The sequence below is a fragment of the Strongylocentrotus purpuratus genome, unplaced genomic scaffold (assembly GCF_000002235.5).
Source record: "Strongylocentrotus purpuratus isolate Spur 01 unplaced genomic scaffold, Spur_5.0 spur5_scaffold_12, whole genome shotgun sequence".
NCBI classification, from domain to species: Eukaryota; Metazoa; Echinodermata; class Echinoidea; order Camarodonta; family Strongylocentrotidae; genus Strongylocentrotus; species Strongylocentrotus purpuratus.
The window spans coordinates 21,598,679-21,610,889 of record NW_022145597.1 but is presented as its reverse complement, the minus strand read 5'-3'; the positions used below and the strand labels follow the sequence as shown (position 1 = coordinate 21,610,889).

The window sequence follows — 12,211 nt, the reverse complement described above, 5'->3', positions numbered from 1 at the left end:
CACACTATTCAGAATATTGTCCAGTAAGTTGAACTTAATAGATATAGTGGCGGAGCCTATGGAAAAGCAGAGCTTGTTGTGGATAGGCTCCTTAAACTACAAATGACATAATTAACTAAAGTAAAGTTTATAAAATACAAATACACGCTAAAACAGGGAAAGGGAGATTACAGGGATACATGAACCGATACTCACAATTAACTACAAAAGACAAGGAAAAGGGAAGGAAATATATCTGCAGCTTATTGAAACAATATTACAATATAGTTTGTTCTCGGTATGAGTATATTATAAACATAGTTGGTATGGTCATACCGTTCGTTACTCATTGTAATGAACAAAAGTATACAGCTTGGAGACAAGAATAGTCAGGAATGACGACGACCCAAAACGTACCCAAAGTTCAAACCGTGCTTTAATATAAACGATTGTGTTTTCCTACAAACTAACTGTCGCAAAAGGGCACGTATATTCGCTTATTTAAAATAGGCCTATAAACCATTTTTTTACACGAACCTATACTTTACTACTAAGTCGCTTTGACCTTCTTGGTATATACTTGATAGAAATACAACTGAATTTGCTTAACGCTAACACGCGATCATTTCGAAACGTGACTCGACTCAATAAAATACAATGTCTGGTAGTTTATCTTGCGGTTTTCCTCATATTTGATAAGTGATTGTTTAAATGAAAGATTTTTCTCCGAGTAGAGGTAAAATTCATGTCAATGTACCGAACAATCAATTACAAATTATTTTATTCAAGACCAAGATGACTTTCAAGTTCAACAAATAATTTGTATATACTGTTCCAAACTAAGCTAAAACTAGGAAGTATTTTATAACAAACGACCAATTTCAATGACGTTGAACATTATTGAAGAGCTTCCAGGAGTTATAAACACGTTGAACATTATTGAAGAGCTTCCAGGAGTTATAGTTTATAACTCCTGGAAGCTCTTCAATAATGTTCAACGTCATTGAAATTGGTCGTTTGTTATAAAATACTTCCTAGTTTTAGCTTAGTTTGGAACGGATGAAGCATCATGTCACAATGATTTTGATGACACTGCTATTTTGGAATACGTGGTGTTTGGACTTTATTCGAGATGGACATTGCATGCCTGATACCTCAAATCTATTTAAGTTCTAGTTCTACAGTTACCCCCCCCCCCTTGTCTTCCTTCTTCCCTCTCTTTCTCTTTTTCTCTCTCTTTCTCTCTCTCTCTCTCTCTTCCATTTTCGGTATTCGATGGGGGGGGGGGAGGGTACGTACGTGCCCCGTGCCCTTCACAAGATAGCTGTATGCATCTGCATGAAAATTATCGTCGGTTTTTATGACGTTAATTACGCAGAAGGTTAAAGCAGATTTTGTTCATATCCAACACGTTACATTTTAAACAATCAGTCCAAGAAGTAAAAAGAATATGCAGTTTTACAAAAAATCATGTGATCTCTGCATGCCAATGCCCATCTGGTCAAATATTCCATTGTCAAAAATTTGATTGATCCCGTAGAGAAGTTTAAATATTAGCTCGTTTTCGTAAACAAATATACTGAAGAAGACTGCAAAAATGCAAAATCGCACGAGATAGGTACAGAGAGAGATGGGGGAGAGGAGGGAGACAGAGAGAGAGAGAGAGAGAAAGAAAGAGAGGGGGAGGAAAAGGGGGAGAAATGTGACAGGAAAAGAAGTCCCCTCCAATACCTTCCCCTCGCACTTCATGAACCTTTTTCTGGCACCCATTCCCTCCCCCTCTCCCATCCCTTCACCATGATCCAATAATATTGTATAACCCTCTCTCCTACATCAGGCCGGTCACTGTTCCATGACCCCCTTAAAAATGCCAGATTGCATGTTTACCAAAAGCTCAGAAAGCAAACATATTGCTTCATGCAAGAGTGTGCCTCGGCTCAGCTATATACACCAAAACAAAAACAGTTTTGAGGAGAAAATCTCCTTTATTTGCATTTCGCACGGCCTGTGGTACCTACAGGATCATTTGCACAATCCTGTCAGTATTGTGAGAAAAGTTACTAGTGAAGGTGTGCATGCCAAATCATCATCGCTGTCGTCTCTTCCTGTTATAATATTCTGTTCATCGTCAAATCTCGAGATCGGTTTGACGTCATTTATTGATAGCTCGACATCATCATGGGGCATCTCAGATCAGTCATCTCTCTGTTGATTCTTTCGTGTATGATAGCACCGTCTCTACAATGCATTCATCTCTTTAAACCACAAGGTGGGTCAACTCTATATGTTTAACTCTGTCAGTGTGTTAAGAGAATACTGTTGTGTTTAAAGGGTTGGAAGTCAATTAATGGCTCTATTTATGTCAAGACATGGGGGGAGAGAAAAAGATATAGGGAGAGACGGGATGAGAGAGAGAAAGAGCAAAAAAAAAAGGAACATTAGCAAAGAGAGAGAAAGAGCAAATAAAAAGGAACATTAGAAAAGAGAAGAGAGAGATTGAGTGTAGATGACAAATGCAAAAGTAGCAAAGATTTTTTTTATTAAGAAGAACAAAATTGTCATTCAAATTCTGCTCTCAATATTGTGTCCATATTCACAAACTTCGTTCTAAAATTTGATATGGAAGGCCTATATGTTTCTTTTCCGCTTTCATTCGTGCAGTTACGGTTACTCCATGCAGCAGTGAACCATGTCTGAACGGTGCAGAATGTTTTGATGATGAGGTGGATCACTACGCATGTGTTTGTCCCACCGGATTCACAGGAACTAACTGCGAGATTGGTAATAAGATTAACGAGTTAAAGTAATCAATCAATCAATAAATCAATCAACCACTGCTTATTTTATGATGAGGAGGACCAACACATGGGTTTGTCCCCCTTGATACGCTGGAACCAACTGCGAGATTGATAATATTTAGATTAACGAGTTAAACCTTCAATCGATCAATTATTGATCAACCAACCAATCAATCAATCAATTCATTCATTACTCAACCGATCGATCATTATTTAACGAATCATTCAATCAATAAATCAATCAGTCACCACTTAGTTTCGATGATTAATTAGTCAATCAATCAAATTATTAATCAATCAATTAATTAAATGATTACTCGTTCAATCAATCAGTTAAACAATCATTCAATCAATAAATCAGTCCATCACCTCTTAAGTTTCGATGATGATGATGTAGACCCATACGCATGTCTTTGTCCCACTGGATACACAAGGGACCGACAATAAAGTTGGTCTCATTGGCTCTCACTTTCTAAGGCTGTAGCCAGCACAAAAGTTTCTACCTTAAGTAAAATGATAAGCCATCTGATATAGTAGACAGTTGATTTGAAAAAGACAATTTTCTTAAATGGTATACCTGTTGACTTATATATTGCTTCTAGAAAACTCGTGTTCCTCAAACCCGTGTCTGAATGGCGCATGTTCACCTCTAGAGGAAGGTTTTACGTGCCAGTGTGAGCCCGGATACAGAGGCGTCAACTGCCAAATCGGTAAGAAATTACTGCAAGCTCATGAATATACGCGATGCAAACAAGGCGTCATTTACCTGACGCAAGACTGCGTCATCGATGACGCAACCTTTGACGCACCATGTGAGCACGATGGGAGGTGATGGCGTACAACTACACTATAAAACGAACGGGTCGAATAATTACTTTGACTCACTGGCGAATGCGCTAATTGCCTTCGAACACTCGATTGGCGCAGGTAATAACGCAATCAAAATGACGCCTCAGATCATAGGCAACAGACATTTTGGCATGAGATAAATATTTGGAGATGAATTTTACACTATATTTTTGTCCAAAAGAAAAGAGTATTAATCTGACATGTCAAGATTTATAGGCTCATAATTATCTAAACCCAAGGCTGGGCTTCGACTTTCGTTCAAGAAAGAGAAGCTGAATTCTTCTTTAGATTTCGTTTTTTTTAATCCAGCAGAAACAACGACATCAAACCGAAAAAACATAACATTACCCCAGCCGTCCAAAATCAGTCGTTGTGAAGTCTGTTTGGGGTGTAACTGGGGGATAACCGTGATTTTAGACCCAGGTTTAGGGTTTCACTGAATGGACCGGTTTATTAACATATTCAAATTGAATGCATACTTTTTAAACAAAGGTCGTTCTTGACAACCTGGAGGTTGCCCGACATAGCAACAAATAATGTATGCAGACTGGATCCCAAGTATTGTAGTTCAGTTATTAATAATAGGTTAATGGAATACCTTATCACCAGGTCCACAGGAAAGAAACATCAATAAATGTAAAGTAAACTATTTTATTGGACCGCGTGGTGTTATAGTTTCCAATGTGGGGAAAATCATTGAGAAAGTCCGGTACTGAAAGAAAATGGATTCTACATGTATATACCTGTTCTTACTCTTTATTCTTCTCTTTAGCTGATCCTTGCTTTTCGAACCCATGTCTGAATGACGGAGAGTGTGCCGCGGATAATGACGGGGGAGCCTATACCTGTTATTGTGAGGATGCTTTCACAGGCGTGAACTGCGAAACTCGTGAGATATTTTCTTAAAATTACATTTAGGGGAGGGAATAAAATATATTAATGGCCTGTTGCATGAGTTATTTCGAAATGAAATATAAACACGCAGCCCGAGGGCTCAAATCAAACAGAACATAATTTTATACAAAAAATCAAGATGTATCATTTTCAAAAGTCATGACTTTAAAGCCCAACTGTCCTACTTGTAGCTACTTGATCCCTCTATATAGAAAACTTCCCCAATCGGTGCCTGTTGGTCCCCCATGATCCTCTTTTTCTTATGTTAGTTGAGAGCTGAGTTAATGAGATAGCCACCTGTCAGTGACCTCGCTGTGGGGTCTAATCCCTTCTAGCTCAGTAGTATTGACGGTCTTTAAATAGCGTTCTGAATCTTCTGTGGCAGCCAGCTATTGTTCATAAAATCATACGGATCAATCTCAATCTATAGGTCTATAATTTGCATCTATATTTTGCACCGTCATACCATAATAATGTGGTCAGTGACGTACAGCCATGGGGGCATGATGAAATTGTTTTAAAAAGGGGTAGAAAGTAACAAAAGGCCAGGAGAGGGGATAATGAAAGTGAAAAGAAAACGATGAGGGCCCCCTCCAACACTCGGTGGCCTTCTTTAATTGCCACCCCCCCCCCCCCTCCCTCAAAGCCTGAGCCCATGCTATGTACGGCCCTGTCAGTGAGATCAACAGTACTGTAATCAGTGTGTCCATCAGGCTGGTCAATCACTTAAACAAACAATTAAAATAACATGTCAAACTAAACCCGTCAATCAATCAATCAGTCGGTCGGTCAGTCAGTCAATAAATCAGTCAATCAATCCAATCAACCCATCAACCAACTGAACCAAACAATAAATTGTAATCAATCAATCAATCAATCAAACAATGAACCAATAATACCATTGATCAATCAAACATTCAATCGATCTTTCTATCATTCAATCGGCCAATCGATTAACCAAGTAATCAAGTAATCAACCAATCAACCAATCAACCAATAAATCAAGCATTAATTAACCAATCAACCAACCTAGCAACCGACCAACCAGCCAACCATTCAACAATTCAAATCAATCACGCAACAAACTAATAAATCAATTCATTAAATCAACCAATCAATCAATCAACCAATCACTTACCCAACCAATTAATTTTCTTCTTCTTCAACCCTTACAGCTATTGTGTGCCCTAACAATATGGTCTTTAACCAATGCGCTTTGTTCTGCGGCCCAGCTCGTTGCGGAGTCGTGACCGAAGAGTGCATCGCTATATGTGATCCCAAATGTGACTGCCCTCATACCACGATGCTATGCCCTGAACAGATGCTACCTCTGGATACATGTGTGTCTAACTGCACCGAATGTTACGATCAGCCATGAGAATATCATGTTATCCCGATCTACCAAATAATTAATAAATTATGTTAATTCATGAAAGTATTGTAGAATGACATGAAGCAGAACTTGTATATTTAGAAGAGGCTTATAGTTATGTAGGTCTTAATTGATTATCGATGATCATACTACAAACGTACAACGAAATTGGAAATAAGATTTAAGTAATGTTTTTTTTTACTATCCAATAACATTTATAGTGCAAGGAAATGACGTGATAAAACCCACAATTTCAAAAAATTATGGGACGTCATGACTTGTGATAATAATTTAGCCAACTTTGGAAACACGCTTATAACTACCTCATTTTATATCATGATCGAGTTAATCGATGGGTCTACCATTTCATTATCTATTAAGGACCTTTCGTAATATTCTTTATGCACTGTATCTTACATTCATGAATTTGACCGAATATTCTTATGCACAACTAACCAATATGTTTTCTCTAATTTTCAAGAAAGATCAGTTTAGACAATATGCCAACTAATTAGGCACCAATCTGTAAGCAGTGAAGTTGGTCGGGAATGTAAGAAAATAAAGAGATAACTTATTTTAAAAAAAACTTTCTGCGTATTCGTAATATCCTTAGACGATATATCTTACAGCTAATTTCGTCCTATATAGGGCGGACATAATGGTAATACAACTAACCTAAAAATCATCCAAGGTTGATAATCAAAGAGTCCAGATGACCCTTTTTATGATTGTATTATATATCTCTTTGTATCGATATTGGCAAGCATACATCCGAAATATATATCTGGAATTGAATCAAGTTTTTAGCGTGTTTTTTTTTTTTTTCGAAAACTGAAATCTCGAAGTATTGGGATATAGGGCTGCTTTAAAAAAAAAAATACGGGTGTTTAATGACTGTAAGTGAATGATAATGATGATGACGATGATGATGGTGATAATGATGATAAATATGATGATGATGATTGTGGTAATGATAGTGATGATTATGATGATGATGATGATGACCATAATCATGATGTGGATAATGGTTACAATATTTTATGATAATAATGATGGTGATGTTATCATCTTTAATGACAGTGATTATTACGATGATTGACGATGATACTGTAGTGGTACTGATGGTGATGATGACGATGATGATGTGGTGGTGGTAAGGCGCGGATCCAGAGGGGGGAGTGGGCCTTGCCCCCCCCCCCTCCTTGGCCCCAAAAAGAAAGACCCCCCCCCCCTCCTGGCGAAAAAAATTGCTCAAGGGGGGGGGGGGGTGTTGAGTATTACAAAAAGTGCTCACTATGCCCCCCCCCCCCCCCCAATTAGCGAAATATCGGCCGGCACAAGGTAGCACACTGAATTTCAAATTGATTTCAAATTTGGGCCTCCCCTTTAAGAAATCCTGGATCCGCGCCTAATGGTGGTTGTTATTATAATAAAGTGAATATGTTAACGACCACAATTCTGATTAAAATTAATATGCAAATATTTCATTTTCAATGTTTGTTTTATTTTAATAAAAGGTTCAATTTGCATATGTTTAATTTTCTATCGATCTGTATTTTACGCAAGTAAACTGTAAAGCATTTTCCAGAGATGGCCGTATTGCGTGAAACCAAATTGAACAAGCGATATGACTGCAGCGCTCAAAATACACGGGGGCGGTGGGCGATTCGCCCCCGTGAGCTACAAAATCGCCCCCGTCAGGTTGCTCACGGGGGCGATTGCAAAATTAAAAATCGCACCGCTGGAATTATAAAATAAAGATAATCTTTTCTGTTATAACTTTAACACAATATTGAGTTTCAATTTTCAAACCTTAAATGACCGGGGGGGGGGGGGGACGAAATGCGATTTTTTTTTTTTTTTACGAGGATGTTATGCAAGAGAGCGTAGCGACCGAGCGAGATTTTTTTTGCAATTTTATTAGTCTAAACGCTGCACTCTTGGGCCTTCTAGAGCCTAAAAGTGTGTTGCAGTCATTATTCAGTATATGCTATACAATTTTTTTTGCACTTTTTCAGATTTCCAGGGGGGGGGGGGACGATTCCCCCCTAAAAAAAATTGAGGGGGGGGGGACGTGTCCCCCCCGCCCCCCCCCCGGGATCGCCGCCCCTGCGTGGAATGATATGGTAACATGGGCAGATCTACGGCGGGGGGGGGGGGGTAGGGGGTTTAACCTCCTCCTCCCACCACCCCTTCCCCGGCCCCCTTGGGCTGCCAAGTGAAAATGTGATATTAAAGCGGGGGGGGGGGGGAGGGGGATTCTCCTAAGTTTTTGGTTGCTGCTTTATTATGTAGTTGATAATGCATGATTAAAATAAAGAGAGAGAGAGAGAACCACCATCATTTTGCAATGGTTCAGGGTTCGTGTAAAGTACATTTGAAACCATTTCTTAGCGTCTCAACCCTAAAAAAATAGCAAAACTATTTTTGAGGAAAAGCATTATACTGAATTAAATAAAGAATAATAGCTTTATATTGGATCATACTAATACTGATACGGGCTAAAGACAATGTGGTATTTGTATAGAGGTATTCCAAAATGACATTTTGATAATCAACATTTGTATTGGTATCATACGCATAATACAACTGATCTTTATGATTTCTTAACGTGACATAGCTTCTTCTCCCTCTGCAAACAAAACAGAAAACAAGGTTATTTAATAAAAGGACCATGCGACAAATAATCATTGTGATTCAAATTGATGCAAGTATTTTTTTGAATAAGCAATGCTTTTCACCAGAATCTTCTTTGTAAAAACGACTTTTACAAATCTCAGCCACGCAATTCTGCCACTGTGCTGTAAGATCACTTTGAGATTAGGAGAAGTGTATTATGTAATGGGTATTTGAAATTGAATGGAACGTCTCAACTCAGTAAGCATGGCTGAGATTTGTAAAAGTTGTTTTTACAAAGAAGATTCGGGTGAATAGCAGTGCTTATTCAAACAAATATTCGCATCAATTTGAATCACAATCATTACGCTTAATCCCTTTTAATGACCATGTTTTCTTTTTCGTTTGCAAGGGGAGAAGAAGATATGTCACGTTAAAGACATCATAAAGGTCAGTGTTGTATGCGTATATAATATACACAGGCCAGTAACAGCTATGTAGCTTGTAAATTTGTAAGAGGGAAAATGCTGATTGAAATGATAATGATGAAATAGCAAATAATTGAGGAGTATCATAGGTACCAATTCAATGGATATTTGTATAAAAAAGAGCCCCTGTCAGTAATAAAAGAGCCCCCGTGAGAAGGCTCACGGGGGCTCTTTTTTTCGGGGGAAGAGCCCCCGTGGACAAAAAATTAATTTGAGCCCTGGATATGAGACTTTTTCAGTTAAACCGCCAAACAGAAAATCTATGTTTTTTCACAGATAAGCTCGGTTTTTTTCGAGATAAACTAAACATTTTTTTGGGGAAAACTCTGCTTATCGACTGATAAACTAACTTTTTCGAGAGAAAAATGTATAGGCCAAAGACTATGATGATGGAGATGATGATGATGATGATGATGATGATGATGATGATGATGATGATGATGATGATAATAATGAACGTAATAATAATCAAGATAGCGATGGTGGTGGTGGTGATTATGATGATGATGATGACAACAAGGATGATGGTGGTGATGATGATAATGATGATAATAATAGTACAGATGATGATGATAATGACGATGATGATAATAACGATGATGATTATGATGATAATGATGACAAAGACGGATGATGATGACAACAAGGATGATGGTGGTGATGATGATAATGATGATAATAATAGTACAGAATGATGATGATAATGACGATGATGATAATTACGATGATGATTATGATGATGATGATGACAAAGACGGATGATGATGACAACAAGGATGATGATGATACTAATGGTAACGATTATTGCGATGATGAGGAAGATGATGATGATGATGATGTTGACGAAAATGATGGTGTTGATGGTGATGGTGTTGATGGTAATTATGATGATGATGATGATGTACAGTTGTTCATGAGTCAATTGATATCGATGAGGAGGATGTAAATGCCGAGATAATGTCGTAGATGATGCCACTGATAATAAAAACAAATCAGGTTTGATACTGATTTAGAATCCTGGTGTAAACACCTTTAACGTTTCTTTTTTAAAGCAGCAGGGCCTATACAGAAAAATAAGACAAGTAATCTTTCAAAAGACCAGTAGGCATACTCGCTATTCAGAGCATAATATACCATGTGTTTGATTTCAATATTGCGTCAATAAGGAGAGTAGACAAATTTTGACAAACAAGCATTTAGAATTGATGACTTGATAACAACAAAATCTGAGTAAAAGCTATAAAATGAAATGTAATGATAATAACATGCGCAAGCGTCTTTTTGTGTTCTTAGAAAGCAAACTTGATAGTGCATGTATACACTTATGTTTAGACCTATATCTATTTTCAGTTTCCTACTTTCAATATTGTGTACAGTGGTTTATGACATCTATAAAAGGCGTATGTATAATATATACACGATTGGAAACCGATTTGCATTGTCTGTGGAATGCGAACAATTTTTATTTGCTGACAAAACATGAGTCGTGGATCATTAATAATATCATAGTCTTATTAAATGAACATGCTTTTGCAGACTTACAATAGATGGATTTTACGAAGACATGAAAAACATTATGTCGTTACATTAATGCATGGGGGTAATTCGCTAACGTTTACTTTCAGAAGACGTTTATAATGATCCAATTATGATTCACTATACACCCCGCTTCTGTTTCGCTTTTAAAATGTATATAGGCGATATGTATATGCTTTCTCTTTAGGCTATTTAGGCTAAGGCCAAATGAATTGTTTTTTGTTGAATGATCATGATAGGGATTAATCCCTAGTGATTATGATTGTGAAGACTTTATTCGAATAAAATTAAAGAATAATGAAAAATTCAGTGAAGAAGGGGTCTGTGGTCCGGTGAAGGGAACCTCCTATAAAGTATAACGAGCCCCCCCCCCCCCCCACCGAGACTTTTAAATAACAGAGGCGACCCTGGGCGTCAATCCAAATTAGACCGTGGGGGGGGGGGACACAAGTTCAGACAGGGCGGCGCCAGGTTTTTGTTTTTAAGGGGGCGAATGGGCGCGCCACGCAGAGGAATTAGGGGTGCCTGTTGAAGTTAAAGAATTTTTTAAATTGATGCTTAAATGGCTTTATTTTTTCCCCTCTCCCCCGCCCTCCGTTACGCCATAATTATAGTTCTCTTTCTCCTGGCGTCCCTCCTTCTCGTCCCCTTCCTTTTCTTTTATTCTCCTTCTTTTTTTTTCTTATCCTTCTTTTCCATTCCTTTTCCTTCTCCTTTTCCTCTTTCTCCTTCCCTTCCTCTTCCTTTTTTTCAAAATGATAGGGGGCGGCCGCACCCCTGCCCCCCCCCTGTGACACTGCCCTGAGTTCAGTGAGCCTATTAGGGGGAGGGGGTCGGTGTTTGCAGGGTATGGTGTGGCATAAGGGTTAACACCCCCCCCCCTCCCAATACTAAATTTAGTATCAGAAAGGCAGTGAAATATTTGACTGAATAAAACAAAATAATATACGAAAGGTTTAATGTTTGCATTTTTTTCCTAAAAATCGAAAATGTTCCATAATATATAACTTACTTAAACAGAATTTCCATATCTCAATAATTTAGAAACCGGTCCAAAATAACGTATGCGTAAAAATAAAAGTTTTAAAAAGTCAACACAAAGAGAAAGAGAGAAAGAAAGGAAAACAAATAATTTAACCCCAAATCATGGGGGGGGGGGGGATTTCGTGGGGAGACGTGCCCCCGCCCCCCCCCCCCCCCATGATTGACGCCCATGCAGAGGATACGTTAGGGTGACAGTCAACCAATACGTGCAATATCCTATATGTTGGTCTTTCCCAAGTTTTTAATTTAGGAGGCTTTAAAAGCCTTTATCCTATCTAACAGAATTTTCCAATGCATTTTGAAATTATAAGGTGTTCCCCAGTCGTACCCTATAGACCCTAGGCTATAATAGCTGACAGACATTCCTACCTAGTCGACATCTATACGAATTGTAGATAAGATTATGACTGAAGTGAAGGAAGGTCTTGCTATGTACATTATTTGCGTTCTTCTCCGTTTTTGCCTCTAGTAGTCATCGGCAGAAGCCGAGCTAGTATAGCATGGGGAGGGGATAGGATTAATAGGGAAAGCCCCCCCCCCCCCTCCCCCTGCCCTCACTCAGAAAACCCTTGTATTTGTAGTACTGCAGTGATCGCATTTAAGGTCTCCGATATAGACTATACGTACGACAATAC

At 38.3% G+C, this 12,211-nt stretch overlaps 1 protein-coding gene across 1 annotated transcript; it reads left to right on the top strand.

The window, feature by feature from the left end:
* The first annotated feature begins 1,762 nt into the window (after positions 1-1,762).
* On the top strand, positions 1,763-6,687 carry LOC755184 (fibropellin-3). Its single transcript, XM_030982112.1, has 5 exons — positions 1,763-2,248; positions 2,641-2,760; positions 3,380-3,487; positions 4,399-4,515; positions 5,696-6,687. Exons 1-5 carry the CDS (start codon positions 2,158-2,160, stop codon positions 5,896-5,898), a joined length of 639 nt encoding a protein of 212 aa, XP_030837972.1. The 5' UTR covers positions 1,763-2,157; the 3' UTR covers positions 5,899-6,687.
* Positions 6,688-12,211: the final 5,524 nt, after the last annotated feature.

What these genes read in the sequence shown, in the direction of transcription:
- LOC755184 (XM_030982112.1), top strand. Translation starts at nt 2,158, where the DNA reads ATGGGGCATCTCAGATCAGTCATCTCTCTGTTGATTCTTTCGTGTATG. An exon ending in TCATCTCTTTAAACCACAAG is followed by an intron (nt 2,249 to 2,640) that starts GTGGGTCAACTC and finishes TCATTCGTGCAG; the next exon opens with TTACGGTTACTCCATGCAGC. An exon ending in AGGAACTAACTGCGAGATTG is followed by an intron (nt 2,761 to 3,379) that starts GTAATAAGATTA and finishes TATTGCTTCTAG; the next exon opens with AAAACTCGTGTTCCTCAAAC.